Source organism: Epargyreus clarus, unplaced genomic scaffold (assembly GCF_041222505.1).
Source record: "Epargyreus clarus isolate Ecla_fem2 unplaced genomic scaffold, WU_Ecla_fem_2.2 ptg000003l, whole genome shotgun sequence".
Lineage (NCBI taxonomy): Eukaryota > Metazoa > Arthropoda > Insecta > Lepidoptera > Hesperiidae > Epargyreus > Epargyreus clarus.
This window is the reverse complement of record NW_027332211.1, coordinates 2,756,141-2,774,920: the sequence shown is the minus strand read 5'-3', so window position 1 is coordinate 2,774,920 and position 18,780 is coordinate 2,756,141. Positions and strand designations below refer to the sequence as shown.

Genomic DNA, 18,780 nt, shown 5'->3' with positions numbered 1-18,780 from the left:
AACAAATAACAAATGCTCAAATAAATTATAGGCATAATCAATACTTGACAAAACTAGCCACATATACTAGAGCGCATACACTTTCTGCTGTTTCATGAAAAACAATAAAATCTATCCAATGCATTATTGCTAATGGTGTTTTTTTGTACCATTGCTAACATTTAAAGATAAATTATCTATAGAATTAATATAATGGTCAACTTCGTCTATGTCTTATTATTGGTGGATTAAAAGTGTACAGTACTATAATATTTAATAAATAAATTATGTACTTATTATTTTTTAAATAAATAATGTACTTCACATTATTTATTTAAAATAGCTAGCCATTATCAACAGATATTATTAAAATAATAATAAATTTTATGCTAACTCTAATTATTTATTATTATCTTAGGTAACTGATAAGTAAACTTTTTTTACGAGACCGTACGATTTTTCAGCAATCAACGGTCGTCATATTATTATAGATGTTCAATGTAACACAAAGAAGCAGAAAGCTATTTATGTATATTATCATCATTATATCATGTAGTTTGTATTGTGTATGTAGTATTTTACGATAATTTATGTCCAAATGGCTAGTTATTTAACTGCAACAAGTTACGTAAATCAATTGCAATGCGCTATAAATAAGTAAATAAAACTTAACATCTAAATAAAAGATCTATAAAGAGATCAAAATTCATCATTATTTTATACTAAAACTGGAATGTATTTTGTGAGAAACGTCAGTATTGTACTTAAAAAGTATTATTAAAAATATATTTTTTTAAAATAAAAATTTCCTCAGTCTGTAAATGTGATGGCTATGATATGTGATATAAATAAAATTATGTAAATATTCGGTACAATTATCACATTGTAAAAGTAAGGTGTATATTTCACTTTTCAAAAAATATTTGAGCCTTGTCGTAAGAAAATTATTATATTCCTTACATATATTATTTGTAATCCTTTGTGATGTTAAATGTCCCAATGCAGGCCTATAGAAATGGACGTATGTAATTATTATCTAGACAAAATTTTATATATCAAATTACTTCCAAATCATGAAATATTTGAGGTTATACAAGTGTTAATCGATATAATATGTACGCGATAGTGTGTGATGAGTGGATGTATATTGTACAAAAAGTAGTAAACAGTGAACCGTAGCGATATTCAGACTACTCCTACGCCCGTTATTTATAATCAATCTATTTAATATTTAGCTAACAAAGATTGACATTTGGCAACGTCTCGTAACTTCCATTATTGATAATCAATCCATCCAATTTTGCTAAGGATGCAATTAATCCAACCACTTCGTCTAATTATAGATCTTTGGTGGCCAAAAAAAATGGATGAATTGTTTATTAATAATGGTTGTATGAAGGAATGGTCAAATATCAATCTTTGATATGCAAAACTTGAATAAAAATGCCGTGCGTCAGTTTCCTGCGCCCCTCAGTGGGTATGTAGAAATTATCAATTCGATTTTTAGTAGATAAAACATGGAATATAAATAACGAGCATCAGTCCCTTGCATCTCTCAGCCACCGCGCCGCTAGTGGTGCACGAGCGGGCGGCGGTCTTGCGGCTTACCGCGGTCGCGCGCGCGGCGCAGCGCCAGCGCGGCGGCGGCCAGCAGCGCGGCGCCGGCCAGCGCGCCGCCCGCCGCGCCGCCCCACGCGCCCGCCCAGTACACGCCGCCCGCGCCCCCGCCCGCGCTGCTCACCTCTGCGGAACAATCGGTATGTAGAGTTAGGTCGGTTGTCCACCGCACCGTCACCGAGCCGATATCGAGAACGAGATTATTTCGAGCCGATTGTAATATGTCGTGACCGCGACCGATATCGGCGGTTTAATTTGTTCCAGCTGTCACGCATGTAACGGCAGTGTATGGACAAGTTCCGACGTGTTTTATATTGCCGGCACATCAGCCCATCAAAACCTTGGTACCGATCTAGCGGTCACGCCGATCCACTCGAAATATGGTGGCCCAGATGACGGTGCTCGGGTGACAGACGTGCGGTGAATAAGCGGCTATAATAAATGTATGTATACTACTTCGGCGCCGTCATTAATTATCGGTATCGGCTCGGTGACGGTAGCAATGGACATACGGCGTTAGGTTACAACAGTTTTTATCAACATGCGTGATAGTTCATAATGCTGAATTTAAAAAAATATTACACAAAGAGTTGTTATGAAGAAATTCTACAAAATTGGAATGGACGTGCTCAAACGCACTCTAATACAGTATATTCAATTACATTTATCTTTGTTCACGTGTCACTCTTTTTTAAAATACGAAACGCAATATTTCAAATGCATGGAATTGCACGTAAATAATAAAAAAATGTACATCATTATCTTTATTCACCTTTTTTTAATAGTAAAATGTAATAGCACAAATCACATGTAAATAATAATAAAAAAATACATCATCGATCATTATTATTGTAAACCTTAACTTAATAAAAATAATTACAAGCAACGTTATAAGTCGAAGGAAGCTATCTCACCTTGATATATTATAATCTATAACAAGACAACACAACACATACACACCTACTTACCAACTGTAGCTGTCGGCTTCGTGTGGACGGTGGCGTTGGGCTTCACCAGGGCATTCTCACTCCTCAACGTTTCATCCACGAATTTGTACACTCGTTGCGGGTTCAATTCCGCGACATAGACGGTGCTGCCATCTGGCGAGACCGCGATGTCGTGCGGGGTGGCGAAGCTGTCCCCCGGCGCGAAGGTCTGGATGAGGCGGCCCGTGGTGAAGTCGATGACGTAGCCCCGGACGAGGGTGCCGCCCGCTTGCCCGTTCACTACGTATAGACGACCGCCTGGAAATTAGAAATGTAATCGTATAAGTTATACGCACGTAGTTACAGATAAACACGTGTGTGGTCACTCAGTGTTCTTAATGATAGATTAAATAATTATGATTGACTTATAGTACTGGTGCCTTTTTGAACGGTGATCAACAAGAGGCCATACAATCTTTGAATCATACTTCGTTTATATACATGGTCTGAATTGATTTGGTACACTGCCGCTAAGTCCGAGTACCTCAGCTAAATCATGAAACATCTTGAGGCTGACTAAGGTGTACAATACTGTATCAATCAACCATGCCCAGCTAGACAGATAAAGTAATAACGTTCTTTATAGTTGAGCTCCGAGTAGCTCGTATCACTTTATAATATACCGCGGTAGCAGTGGCGCCCTCATTCACTGAGTTACGAGTAGGTAGCATAAGCAGTGTGTTACCCACATCTGCGATATAATGGTGCCTTCTTCAAACTTAGGTTGAAGTAGTTAGTATCACCTATGCACAAGTGGCACTTTTATCCCCCAAATTTGTTAGCCAGTGCCACAAAGAAGAGCCGTGGACCCAGCAGCCAGCGCCAGAAGCCGGCGGTGCAGGAGTCTAATGACGTTCTCATAGGTTGTCAGTAGCTAGTGCCACTCAGCGTGCACGGGTGCATAGGCCACGCTGAACAGCCTGGTCCCCAGCAGCCCAGCTGGAGAATCTGGCCGTGTATTAGCCTAACAGCGTCCTCACAAGCTGTCAATAGCTAGTGGCACTCACCGTGCTCGGGCACGTTAGCCGCGCTCCTCCGCCAGCGCCAACTAGTGGGGTACGTTCAGCACGAGGGGGGCTCGCCGAGGCCTAGCGACCGTCAGTGGCCAGTGGCACTCACCGTGCACGGGCGCGTAGGCCACGCTGAACAGCCGCGGGCCGAGCAGCCAGCTGGAGAAGCCGGCGGTGTAGGAGCCGTTGTCCGCGCGGAAGCACGCCACGCGGCCGCGCTCGCGGTCCGCCGCGCACACCTCGCCGCGCTCCTCCGCCAGCGCCAGCGCGTGCGGGATGTTTAATACGAACGGGGACTCGCCGTGACCTGATAATTAATCAATCACAATTTAATTATTACGTTTCTTCTCTAATTGAAAAGTTCTAAGAGTTTCGTAGTTCGAATCTGCAGACTAGCTGTATCTCCAAGGGTATCACTACAATACACCAGTGTTATAAGTAGATAACGGATTATATGCACTAAAATGGGCGAAATATGCACTAAAAGGGCAAAATACGGCCAAAATATGCACTATCAATTTACTATTAAATTTTACTTTTATTTACGCTTTATGTGGAGTATCCTGAAAATTGTTTCTTTAGAGTATTTAGTTATTGACATTACGGTAAAGTCATATCATCATCATATCTGGAGGCACGGCAGTGCCTTCGCCAAGTCAAGAAAAAAAAAAACAAAAAGAAAAGCGGCACGGCCTTACCATTATTTTCTCGAAGCAATCCAGGCCATTTCATATTTTTTTGTTAAGTACCAAAGTGTAAACATATGAGAACATCTACCAAACTAAAAAAAAATATTTATGAAGACATTTTTTGACTAAGAAAACAATGAACAAAATGGAAAAGTTGAAAAATACATATACCTTTATTAAAACTTGTAATTTTTTTTATCTTTTCCGAATTTCTGAAAAATCAAGGTCATCGTCATGTAAACTGTTAGTATTTCGTAACTAATCCCAATAATAATGTAATATTTATGGTAAGTTTGAATATGGTATGACTACGACGTACGTATTATGGTACTTTGAGTATGACCTTTACAACTGTTTAATTATTGGGCCGGAAATAATATAAATGGGTCATCATCCAACTGTAATCTTACAGTTATGAACCATAAAAACAATGCGCCAATACATATAACAATAAACAAACTATACACTATCAATGAAAATGTAGTAAAATATGTAATAAAGCAAAAAAGTGGCGTTTTACGCATTTGCATATTGTCCGATGTCTGGTTATAAGATTTATTCTGGTTTGAAAGGCAGGTTCTAATTTGAAGGTTATATTTACAAAAAATTCTCATTCCAATTTAGACTTCAAAAATAGAAACGCCTCTGTGGCCGACCACAAGTTTAAAATTACAATCCTATCTATGATCGATTAGAAATGTTTATGAACAATAAACAGTATACTGGAATGTTATACAAAACATTTCTTTTGCATGAAATTCCAGTATAATAGCTGTAACTAATAGTATAGTAGCTGTAACAAATTTGCTTTACAGGACAAAGGAGGAAAAATCCACTTCTAATTATACAAAAAAATCGATAAGAATCCTAATAAACAATAGTGTAAATACTCTAACATTTCTTTAAAACCGTGATAATTTAGTTCAGGTAAATAAACATCATATATTCTCGTGTCACTATATTAGTTCCCGTACTCCTCCGAAACGGCTTTACCGATTTTCACCAAATTTTATATGCATATTCAGTAGGTCTGAGAATCGGCTACTATCTATTTTTCATACTCCTAAGTGATAAGGGTTGTTCATCCTAACATTTTTTTTATTTATATGGCAACACAACGTTTGCCGGGTCAGCTAGTAATCCATAAAAAACAAATCCCTACTCACGTCTCCCCCACTGCAGCACCTTGGTCCCGTCTGCTGTGTACTTAATGATCCTGGAGTTGCAGTAGCCGTCCGCTACAAAGAAGTCACCAGACGAGTGCACGGCGATCGCGCTCGGCTTGCAGAAGTGGTGATCGTCGTCTCCCGGCACGAACCTGGAAAAATAGGAAATTTATCACAAATTGTATAGGAATTACCAAAGAAAATCATAATCTATTTGTGCGCATTAATTTTACATAGAAAAAGTTACTATTTAGTTTATAGGTATGCATGTTTTAAATCAAACATTTCTATTCTTTGAAAATATGTGGTATATCCAAATTTTATAATTGTTTGTCATCATAATCGAAGTCTATATTAATATTCAAAATTTTCCTGCATCTATTCTTGAACAGGAGTAACTTGACCTAAATTATCGGAAATAATATACATTTCGTTATTAATAACTTAATAACTGCACAGCACAGTGCACAGGTGCAAATTATAAGGCTACTATTAAGTGAATAAAAACCCTCGTATCATACTGTGTATATAAACTGTGTAAATATTTACAAAGTTCCTTTTTACCATGGAATTATCTAACACATGTATCCATTGTACACAAATGTTATCTTAGAATAAAGTGTGTCTAATCGATTTCAGATTTTGCATCCTCGCTTAAAAAGTCATAAAATGGAAAACCCTCTAAAAATAGTTTAGAGTCCGCGCCAAACTACTAGTCCTAGTACATAGCTGCGTTAGTGAGCCCTTATTACTGTTACACATTGTATGCTTAGTTATGTTCGACTCCATTGGCTCGCTGACTACTCGTGCGCGTAACATTTTCAGAGCGGACTAGAAGATTGGCGCGGACTCTACACGAGTTACAGTTAGAAAGTACAAACTAACTTCTCGCCGAGCTCGATGGCGGGCACGTGTCGCTGATCACGCGCGAACTTGAACACCTGGTGGCGCGCCACGTCCGTCACCCACACGTTGCCCTCGCCGTCCACCGTGATGCCGTGAGGGATGTAGAACCTGCGGTTATTGAACATTGGACGACATTGATCGACGACCGCGTGGCAGAGCGGTCACTATACCGGTCTGACGCGCGAAGGGTCCCGAGTTCGATCCCCGCCCAGACAGATATCTAGATAATGTCCATGGCACCCACGACACGGTGTGGAGCTGTACGTGTAGAAAGCGTTGTTGTTATTGGGTACTCGGTGGAATCCGGGTCGAAGGACCATTTTCACTGGAGATTTGTTCGGATGGGGCTTGAAGGAGCATTTAACGGAAGGGATTTTGGATTATAAATAAAAGATATAGAGTTTGTAATATTAATATAGCATAAGAAAAGTTTAAATTGACCCCAGCAGCTCCAGATGAATACCATGTTTGGTGATGTACTTCAGTGTAATTTAGCATTATGTCCAACACCATACATTTACAACAAAATAAAACTTAATCAAGCAATAAGCTATCCAATTGTTTATGTGCTGAAACAACAATTTATAAAGCAAATACCATGGCCAATTTAAATGCTTTTGTTATGAAAAAATGTGTAATAAAAGTCAGCCTATTCTCATTCACTTGTAATGTACATTTACGTCATGAAAATCGATTAAAAAGGTGAAGGTTAGATTATTCATTAACATAAACAATCACCCGCATGGGGAATCACTTTAATGAAACTAAAGTGAAATAAATCATTGTTTTGCAATCATTGCAAAAAATATATGAAGGAGTTTTCCTTACAATGGAGAATTACAAAGCTAATTAAAATTTATTTATAAGGGTTACTTTTGAAATGCTTTACCTGAGCAATCATATAATATTCATACATAACACATAATACAAATCACAATTAGTTTACAAAGTCACAAAACATAACTATGACATTAATTCCTATAAATGTAACAAATAAATGTTAAAAAATTTCACTGCCCCACATTTTAAGAGAAAAATGTAATGTAATATTAATTTAAAAAATAGCACATAATTTTATGTGGATATTATATTCTAAGTTAACAGTAAGTTATTTTCCAGTTCTATAAATAGTCACACAAGTGTCAGTTAGTATGAAGTTTAATACACACATGATAATTATTGGCCTACATTGACAACATAAGGAATTCCCCTCTTACATCATAATATAATATCCATTATGGAATTGTGTGTGTAAATTTAATTAAAACAGAGTATGGCAGGGAGATTATAGTATGCCCAAACATCAATATGGGAATTCTCTATTCTCTTAATTATATTTTAATTTTGTACTCCTAATAAACAAACTTAAATTTTGTATCCTGCTTGTAAATTTTGTAGGTGTATCACCAAATAACATATAATAGACTCATGAGTGTCAATTAGGTGCAGGTCCTAATTGACACTCATTTAGGACTTGTATTTAAATTGATATTTCTTTAATTTTAATTTTGCTTTACAGATATCACAAATACATTTAGAAGACAATAAAAGTTTCAAGATCTAGTAGAAAAAAAACAACATACTGCTTAATAAGTAATTAAAGTGCTTTGATGTAATAGAAAGAAAAATATGTTACCGTAAATTTTCAATGACATAAAGGATCAATTATGCAACAGTTTTAAGTTAGACAAAAATACTTAATATCTTGATACTAGACTTAATATAGATTGTAATATTGTTGTACTAGTAAATGGTGTATCAAATACTAAAAAATACAAATTTAATTAGAAAACTGCAATATATACTTACAGATCCTCACCCCACTTGTCAATCAGTTCTCCTGTTTCATTGAAGATTAAGATGGTTGGATCCGGTATAGGCTTTTCCCCAATGCCTGTGTACACATTTCGCACAGTGAATGTGGAGGCATCCCATGAGTTGGCTGCTCTGTGGAATATGTAGACCAACCCTGTGGAGTCTAGTGCCACCCCTGACACCTGGCCTAGAGTGATGGTGGTGTCTGGCCATTCCTTCACCCACTCTGGCTCTGGAAAGTCAAAACATATTTTAAAACTGGATCTATTTATTTTTTATAACCAGTACTACTAGTTCGACCTTGAGGTATCCTACTGTTTCTAATAATTTTGAATGATTTAATAAAGTTTAAGTAATTTCACAGGAAAAAAATTGGTAGGTCAAGATTTATAAATCTCCTAATAACTGATCAAAGTGATCTCCTTTATATAGTGATCTATGTGGATTTATTTACAAATAAACAACATAGAACATAGAGCAATAAAATAATAGTAGCAGTATATAGTAACAAAAATTTTCTAATTTCTATAGCCATATATTATTATATATTATTATGCCCATTTCAAACAACATTGATTCAAAAAATATATCACTCATAATATTCTTAGACTTAAAAAAAGCGTTTGACACGGTTAGTCATCCTCTATTATTAAATAAACTTAAAAACATTGGAATTATAGGAACAGCTTATAAACTTTTTGATTCTTACTTATGTAACAGGTATCAGATGGTAAAAAATGAAAAATATGAAAGTTCAATGTTACCTATATATTGCGGAGTACCTCAAGGCTCGATTCTCGGCCCTTTACTATTTTTGATTTATGTAAACGACCTCCATGAAGTCAAATTGAAAGGTCACCTAACTCTTTACGCAGACGATACTTGTATTTTCTATTTTGGACGATCACTTCAAGAAATTGTTAATAAAGCTCAAGCAGATCTTAACTTAATTTATGAATGGTTTCAACACAATCTTCTTTCGATTAACATATCTAAAACTTCGTATTTAATACTCTCAGCCAAAAATAAAAAAAAATTGAAAAAGACATTAATTTATACATTAATAATCAAATGTTACAACAAAAAAATAATGAAAAGTACCTTGGATTAATAATAGATAGCAAACTTACATGGAAACCTCACATAAAAAATATAAAAGAAAAAATTACAAGATTAACTGGTGCCTTGCGTAATATTGTAAATTGTCTTCCCAAAAAAATATGTATTAATATCTATAATTCTCTAGTCAAACCATACTTAGACTACTTAATAGAAGTATGGGGAAATGCAGCTCCAACAAACCTTAAAGAACTCCAAATAGCCCAAAACAAACTCATAAAAGTCTTATTTCACTATGATTACCTTACACCTACTAAAAAACTATATACAGAAACAAAATTACTAAATCTAAAACAACTATATACATTTAAAATTTTAATATTAATACACAAGATCATAAACAAGGAAATACGTTCGGAAATAACTTTTGTTAAAAACTGTCAAATTCATACTAAATTACTAAGAAATGCAGATAACATCAACCTTCCTGTTCCTAGAACTAAATATGGGTTAAAAAACATAATGCATGAAGGCGCCAAATTATACAATACGTTACCTAAATCAATAAAAAACAATAAAAATATAAATAAATTTAAAAAGGAAGCACTAGCGCACGTCATGAAAAATATTGAAATTTAATTAGAGTAACTCATTATGTATTTATAAGCACACTTACTGAAGTTATCTTACTGTATTAGCTTAAGTTTGTCTTATAAGTGAAATTTTGTTATTTCTTTAGACAATAAAATTCTTTAAACCTAAATAGTTTTTAGAAGTTTATAAATTTACATCTACTAGATAAGCACTGCATGGTCAAAATGTTGATCTCATAAACAGTTTTTTTTTAAATAAACAACTAACAAACTTATTATGATAGGAGAAAAAAATAATTAGTAATTAAAGTTATACAAACCATGTTGCAGCTTGTCGAGAGCTGTTTTTATTTTGGCATATTGAACCTGTTCAGTCTCATATACATTTCCAGGATAATAGTTCTCTTCAAGAAACTGGGGAAACATAAAATTAATTCACAATTTTTTGTTTTGAATTTTTCTAATCCAGAAATATAATATAATTTACATACCCTTCGTGAAAATACACAGTTTAGAACAGAGAACAACACTAATAACTTTTCCTGTGACAACGAAACACTTAAAAACGATCTCATGTTTTGTATCGCATTAAGAATGCGATGTCCCTTTATAAATTAACACTTATAACTACTTAATATTATTAAGCAATATTTAAAACTACTTATTCTGCATTAAGTATGAGACTATTATACATGGGTTGTTAAAGTCCTTATTCCTTATCAAAACGTATTTATTCTACTTTACTTTATAGTTTTTTGTGACAGCGCCTGTAATCCGTACGATTCTGACAGCGATGACGTAGTTGACGTAAAGGAAAGCAGTGTTGTTACTAGATAAAATATACACGGGAATAACGGTTATTCTTACTGTAATATTTATCATCCGTTATTTTTAGTGATTGTGAAGAAAAAAAATTAAAGGATTTGAAATTAAAAGGATTATAAAACTTCTTTTTTGATCTGGCAATACTTCGTAAATACCAATTTTAAATTATAGATATTATCTACACTAATATTATAAAGAGGAAAACATTGTTTGTTTGGTTGGTTGGCTCAAAAACTATTGGACCGATTTTAAATTTTTTTTCATCATTCGAAAGCTACATTATCTACGAGTAACATAGGCTATATTTTATATGGAATATATTTGATTAATAGATTTTGAGGCGGTACAAAGTTTGCCGGGTCAGCTAGTTGTTTTTTTTTTTTTTTTATAATATAAGAGTAGCAGACGAGCATGCAGTCCACCTGATGGTAAGTGGCGACTGCCGCCCATGGACATCTGTAATCAACCCCAGATAGGATTAGATATTCCTACCTAAGGTCGGCCACAGATGCGCCGCTATCCCTGGGGACTAAGCTGGAACGCCTCGGAAAAGTCTGTCTCCCTTACCACACCCTTCAATCCGGAACACAGCAGCGCTTAACACTGCTGTTATTAGGTAGAAATAGGTGTGGCGGTGGTGCCGCCCGAGTCGAACCACAAAGGGTTCTACCACCTTCAGTTTATTATATTTGTGTAAAATAATATGAATGTATCTATTAAAACGTGAAGGTATTAAGATTCACCTTCATTTCTATAATTTAATGTTAATGGGAGATGTCAGAAAAGTAATTATATTTGGGGGATTAATAAAATTACATAAATTGCTTTACACTAAGAAGTTTATTTTCACATGCACAATAAAAGTGCGATTACACCAACCGGAAAAGTGACAATACATAAATACTCATCACACGGGTACATCCCGTATTATTCCAGCACGTCACGCATTTATCGTCAGCTCGGTCCAAGGTGCACCTTGCATCTTGACCGAAAGTGGCACTTTCAAAGTGCAATAATTCACAATTTATACATTAGCCAAGAACAGTTGCGCCTGTTCTTGAATCTTCCTCGTTTTCTTCAAAGTCTTTGGAGACAAGTTTGGATGTCTGTCCAACGACGTAATATGCGAGTGTAGTTGCTGTACTAGCGTTGTTCTTGTTTTCTTTAGAACAGCGTCTATTGGTCGGGCATGCAGTAGCCTTCTGCGGTAGAAAATTAACTTGTTTATAGTATTCTCCACGCGTGGTTTCATCACTTTAGAATTCATGCCACTGGCAATGTTAGCTCCACTTATTGGGTTATTTCTAGCATTGGCATTATTTTGCCACATTGGATTGATATTTTTATTTTGCTTTGGTTTTAGATTTAAGTTAAATCTATCATTCTTTTTATTCTTAGAGAACGCTGGAGTTTTTCTGGAAACATAATATTTGCTCAAAAGATCAGCGTAATCTTCTCTAGGTGTAGATGTAAATATGCTATGAAAATGTTGTCCGATTTCCTCACGTAACTGAGGCGGTATAATTTTTTGTCTAAAATTTGTTATTTTCTCAAGTAGAGTGCATAACTCATTCAGATGTTTTGGCCCATCCGCAAGACCAGCTTGACCGAGTAACACCATGTTCAATTTCCTAAATAAGGAGTTCATGTTAGTTCGGTTGTTAGATAACTGTTTAGGATTGATGCTTTTCTGTTTCATTAGATGATGATGCCGACTTTGCAAGTAATTTAGCTCCTTGAAAAGTGCTTGAGGATCTCCCAAGTCCTCTTTTAGTGATTCTAATGCCTTATTAATAATACGCAAGACATTGTGTCTCTTTTTAGGAATATTGTTGCTAAACGCCTGATCATTCCCCAAGGTAGCCTCGTCAATATTATCAAGTTTGGGAAGTTCCCCACTCACTTTGGTGTTAATCCAATTCCTCAGCTCGGTCTGAAAAGCTTCCTGATCCCCCACAGTTCCTTTTATGATTAAGAATAAATTGGAATCGGTTTTCTGGATAGTCACATTATTTTTTTCAGCGGTTTCATTAAGCCACTGTGGACCATCGGTTTTGCTTAATTTGTCCATGATATCACTACTAATGTATATTCTCGCCGAAGTTACAACATCACTTGTATCCGAAACTTCGTTATCTTGTATCATTTGACCTTGTTTGTCACGATTTCCTGAAAATATTGGTATGAGATCGGGCGCCTTCTCTACTTCAGTTACAGTTTTGGGGTCAGCTTTGTTTCCATTTTTATTGGCACCCTCGACATCCTCAACTACATCCTTGCTTTGGGAGGTTTTTCTTTTCTGGCCACTATTAACAGGGCTCTTTGTGTTGACGCGTATGTCTGTGGTGTCGGTGGTAGACAAGTTCCTCTTTTTGTTGAGATGAGTTTCGTGTACTACTGGTGACTTTGATTGCCGCTTGTTACGATCTGTCCTGTGTGGAGTTGACCCTGAAGTTATTGTATCATCCTGTTGATTGTTTTTAAGATTCGGGTTTGGCTGGTTTGTTGGTCCTGTTGTTTCATTAGCATTTATTGTAGGCGGATACACCGGGTTATAGAAGGAAACATAGGGCGAGTTGATGGGTAACCCAGAGAAAGGTACGGTGATACGGCATGAGTGAACGAGGTGACCGCGTCGGGTGCAGCCGCTGCAAAACATTTGGTGATGCTTCTTCGATTGATGGTTCTCCTCCAGTGGCATGTTTTCAGTAATCTGAAAGCATAATAGTCATATCAATATAATATAAGTTATTAGACAAATACTACCTACTACAGCGTCTTGTAGTCAGGTGTGGATTTATATACATTACAAGCTTTTGAAAACTCCATGGAAGGCTCTTGGGGATATGTAATAATTTTTAATAAACAAATCATGTCGAAATTTTGAGGTTGGGAATGTTAGGACTGAAGGTGTCTGTATCACTGTTGAACACCTTAAATACTTATTACAGACGAAGATTCGTCGCAACAACGCAATTTTGATTGTGCACATAATCGCATGTGTTAAAATCCTAATGAGGTCACAAGTAAAATGTAGATGTCGTATCTTACGGTGTTATGGTAGCGGCGCCAGAGGTCGGGGCAGTGGCTGGAGGGGTGTCCGCCCTGGCCGCACTCCGCGCACGTGATGCCGTGCCAGTTGTAGCAGTTGCGGCACATGCTCGAGTACATGTGATTCGGTGAACCACACTGAAAAACGTTTACAATTTCAATATGTTAAACGGTAAATCCATAATTATTCTATTGCTGAGCACGGGTCAAAGAGTGATGCTTTTTGGTTGCGCTGGTCAAGTGCGTATTACCACACCTTGTACACACCGTTAGCAAATGATAATTTGTAATACACACCTTGAAAAATCTAAACCTGGGATTCAAACCTAGGACCTTCCGATTGAGAAGCAAACTTTTAACCATTTATTATATTATAGGGAAATACAGAATAAAAACAATCACGTAATATTTCAACACTATTCCCTTGATTCTTTCGGCATACATATTTTACCGTAACTTTAATATTTTCTAGGGAGTAATGTATCAATTGTTTGAGGATTTATTAAAAACAAAAGACAATCAAATTATATACAATGACGTGAATTTGAAACAATACGAGTTTAGCATACATTTTTCTTAAAGAAAAAAACAAAGAGATCATTTTGGCCATTGTTATCACCTGCAAGTAGTAAATGTCGACTAATTGGTCTATTGTTATGAAATTATTTGTAATGACAATTGAATGGGATAATTTTGCATAATACCTATCAAAATTTTTTTCATGAAACAATAAAAACTATTAATATTGTAAAAAAAACATAATAGGTTGTAACATTATTTTTTTCACTTACGTTGACACAAATTTTTCTCGGGCATCGTGGTTCATTATGTCCTATGGATCCGCACATGTAACACACGGGCGGTTTTAGGCGACAAGTGTCATCCCGATGACCTGGCCGGTTGCAATAGTTACATCTGGAAATAAGAATAAAATAACTGTTATAATTCGTTATTTATCGTAGCGGTTTTTATATTGTTATATTGGCCATCACTAATATCAATGGTATTGACATCAAACAAAATAAAAATGATAGATATTTTTCTCATTCAAGGAATCTGGAGGTATTACAATTTTAAAAATAATTGTTATAAGTTTCTACTGTATATTAATTTATTAAACACTACTGTAGTAAATTAAATTATTGATTTTTTATCTATATAATATAGAGACTCATTTGGAATGCTTACGTGACTTTTCTTTTGGATAATGCTGACATTCTGTCTTTAGGGTCAATAACCCATAGGCTCTTGTCACCTACAAAAAATTACATTACACAATTTGTAGAATAATTACAATATTTTTTTTAAAACAATGCTGGATAGGGTATAGGTATTACTACATTATATTCAAATAAACAAAATATATGTAGCATAAAATCAAACCACACCCATTTATAGCATTAAACAGTTCTACATTTAGTGGAAAGGTATGAATGATGACTAAGTTACATATAAGGCAACCCGCTTAGTCTTCAGGACAGGCAATGCGACTGTAATCGCCTTCAAGTAATACCTGTTCTGTTGGTCACAGATGTCCATATTAACATTGACTACTTACCATCAGCTAGGCTGAGGTCATTGTCAATCAGCTATCTAAAAAAAAAGGAACAATACTGGGGCTCTCAGCTTGGCAACAGACTGTATGAAATATCTACTTCAATGAACTGAATGAATCATTCAAGTTATTACAAAGTAGCACATGTTGGTGCGAGTGAAGCAGACTGATGTATAAGCCAGGTGACAGTTTCAGTTCAAGTATTAGAACTGTGAACTAAGTTGCACTTTACACATATTTACTGGATGAGCTATGTTTATTGTCTGACTTTCTACTGAATATGACCTGTTTGCCTATTGTAAGGAATCTTTAAATGGAAAGAATTTTCTCCTTAGACTTTTCAATATGTAAAGTCCTAAGAATAATTATTTTTCCTAACAAGTGTTAAGGGCTACTGAGTTCTGGTTTGAGTTGGGTTTGGTTACACATGTCTATGGGTTGCCGTGTCCATCATGAGAATTGCATGCTTGTTTTCTATATCTTTTTTAAAAAAAATGTGAGCTCATAAAACTAAATACTGATTAAATTTTAGGTAACTATCACAGCTTACACTATTAAACATAATTATATAAGTTTTATATCACTTACGGGACATGTATTTTTGAATCTCCCGATGGTTGAAGTTCTCTCCACCCCAACTTTCATTATAGAATTTCTCCATTTCAGCTCGAAGGGTCGTCACGGAGTAGCGCCTTTTTTTGGAGGGCCTCTCTTTGCCATTTAAGTTGTTAAAGTCAAGATCGGCATAGAGAATCGCTGGTACATTAGTAGAACCTAATTTAGGTGCATCATTTCCTTGAAGTATTACTTCCTCAGGGTAGTCTGGTTCAGACGGTAGTTCCGTCAAACCGGAGACATTGCCCATCACAATGTTTTCGTCAATACTGAAGACAGATGTATTCTGTTCCGACGTGCCAGTCAAATCAACAATATTGGATATATCAATAACGGAATCATTCCTCTTTGTTGCTTTTGGGGCCACATCTTGATTGTCGATAGCCACTGTTTCTGGTACATCAGTGTGTGTTTTTGCCTGTTTGGAGATGTTTGCATTATTTTGAATGTCAGGTTGATTTGAATCCGACTCATTAACATCTGAGCTTAGATTACTCTTATTAGCTACAGTGCATGTGGGATTTTTATTTAGCTCTGATGACTGGTTGCTATCCGAGTCGTAGACATCAGGGTTTGGTATACTCTTTTCTGATACAAGGTATGATTTATTTTTCTGTTTTTTATTCTTTGCCTTGCTTTTAGGTGTCGCAAAGCATACTTGTTTATCAGTAACTGGTACGTCACATGCGGGTGACGCAATTGGTGTTGATGTGTTGCAATCCTTATTTTTCTTTCTTTTCTTCTTTTTCGATGGTGTCTGGACAAGCAAATCAGAGCCGTGCAAGCTGAAGTCAAAGCTTTCATTGTTGGGATGGCGAGAAGATATGTTCAGAGCTATGCAATCTCCCCTGATGAAGTCATCGGACACTGATGATACCACTGATGGTACAGGGCTTGCTGCTACTTCTCTTTCATTTGGACTTTTCTTGCCAGGAGTAGTGTCTTTGACTGTACCTGTTGCCTCCTTAGATATTGCACAAACCTCATCCTCGTCTGAACTCTCAATTGTTATTGTAGGTTTTGGGGGTAATGCAACTTCGATGACTTCGTCATCATCACTCGACCAGTCCAGTTCCACCACTTGGCCGTTAGGCTCGTCATTTTCAATTATCTCTATTGTTCGTTTCAGATTCTGTGGTACTGGTGATTGGAACATAGACAACAAATTAGCTGGTGGAGGCGAAGCGACACCGCGTTTCTCATCCTTGGACTTGGAATCGGTCTTTTCAGTTACATTTTTGATGGTAGGAGTCTCCTTCGGGGTGTTAACCTTCTGGTAGGGCGAGGGCTCTTCCTCGATCCGCCAGTAGCGCCGCACCGTGTTCCGCGGGGCGCTCTGGATAATATTCTCCACATCTTTTTGGTTTACGTTCAAATTTACTTGCGTGTCGTCTTGGTAGTGTAACATAGAATATAACCGTTCCTCCAATTCATTTTCGTTAAGCTCCTGAAAGTGAAAACGATTGCAAAATATCACGCGTCCGACTCGTTGTTGTGAGTGTGACACAACAAAAATACTGTAACCTTACAGTTTGTTCTTACTTACCTCCTCCATGTTTCTGCGGTAAATTTAGAGTGGAAATAACTTCGCACGTAATTAACATAATCGAAACTTGTATTTAGAATGATTATTAAAGCGCTGAGAGCATTTCAAATAACAAAAAAGGGTTTTGTATTTATTATGGACACGTCCGACACTCCATTTCACTCCATTTCGAGTTTGCAACCAGTGTTGCTACTTGAAAAATATTGATCGCATCATCCATTGTCATGTTCAATCGTAATTTAAACTTTTTTTCGGAAATTATGAAATTTAATTATTTAAGCTTATATATTATTACTTACTCATTTATATTTTCATTAACTTCACTATTATTGTAATCAACGAGGAAGTAAAATAAAATCATAATCAAGGCGTAGTTAACAGATATAAAATAAAATAAAATCAGTAGTCTAATAATAGAAAACAATGGAAAATAATTGTATTGTATGTTTTATATTTGTAATTCTTTATTGTTCAATATCATATAAGACAAGTCAGATAAGTTTCTTTATAACTATTTTTGTCAGCGATATTATGAATTTACCCTTATTGACAAAATGTGTAGTGTGGTCTACGTGAGTTTGATAACAGGTGGCGCCACATGTATTCAAATTCTTTAAATTATAAAAAGCTTGTACATCATTTTGAAGGTGGTAAACAATGGTAAATCGTTTGTGCTTCGACTCCAGCGGCACCACCACCACACCTATTTCTGCCTCATAACAGCAGCTTTAAAAGTTGCTGTGTTCTGGTTTGAAGAGTGTGGTAAGAGAGACATACTTTTCCGAGGCGTTCCAGCTTAGTCCTCAGGGGTAGTGGCGCATCTGTGGCCGACCTCAGATAGGAATATTCAATCCTATCTGGGGTTGATTACAGATGTCCATGGGTGGCAGTATCCACTCACATCAGGTCTGCATGCTCGTCTGATACTCTTATAATTATTACAAAAAAATTCTCAGACTTCCAATTATTTATATAGGTTATGGAATTTTCTAAGCATTTTGCGTAAATGTCATTATATTTTAAGCTCTGAACACATAAGTTATAAGTTCATAAAATATTCATAGCGACAGTTACTACTTAATATCAGATTAACTGCGTATCAAATAGTTACTTATTATTTTAGTATATATTACAGTTATTATTATACTAAGTGTAGCTTCAGACTTGCAGACTTATGGCAGACTTACTAAAAATGTTATTTTCTAAAGGAAAATCTCCGACAGTCTCAGTTTGAAGCTTATTTAATATGTAGGATGTTAAGAATATTACAATATAATATTCTTAACATCCTACATATTAAACAAGCTTGGAAGTAATGTAATTAAGAAACGTATTCTTATATGTAGTATATTAAGGTATTAAATATAA

General features: G+C 35.9%; 1 protein-coding gene across 1 annotated transcript; it reads right to left on the bottom strand.

Moving 5' to 3' along the window:
- Nucleotides 1-1,534: 1,534 nt before the first annotated feature.
- On the bottom strand, nucleotides 1,535-17,610 carry Zcchc7 (Zinc finger CCHC-type containing 7). Its single transcript, XM_073080767.1, has 14 exons — nucleotides 17,413-17,610; nucleotides 15,840-17,313; nucleotides 14,885-14,951; nucleotides 14,488-14,611; nucleotides 13,697-13,834; nucleotides 11,676-13,358; nucleotides 10,312-10,431; nucleotides 10,141-10,234; nucleotides 8,163-8,400; nucleotides 6,333-6,461; nucleotides 5,448-5,599; nucleotides 3,702-3,899; nucleotides 2,565-2,840; nucleotides 1,535-1,722 (listed from the first exon to the last, which is right to left on the bottom strand). Exons 1-14 carry the CDS (start codon nucleotides 17,419-17,421, stop codon nucleotides 1,550-1,552), a joined length of 4,875 nt encoding a protein of 1,624 aa, XP_072936868.1. The 5' UTR covers nucleotides 17,422-17,610; the 3' UTR covers nucleotides 1,535-1,549.
- Nucleotides 17,611-18,780: the final 1,170 nt, after the last annotated feature.

Coding starts and splice junctions, on each gene's coding strand:
- Zcchc7 (XM_073080767.1), bottom strand. Junction 8,401..10,140: donor TCTCGACAAGCTGCAACATG/GTTTGTATAACT, acceptor TTGACTTTCCAG/AGCCAGAGTGGGTGAAGGAA. Junction 1,723..2,564: donor GAAGCCGACAGCTACAGTTG/GTAAGTAGGTGT, acceptor ATTGTTCCGCAG/AGGTGAGCAGCGCGGGCGGG.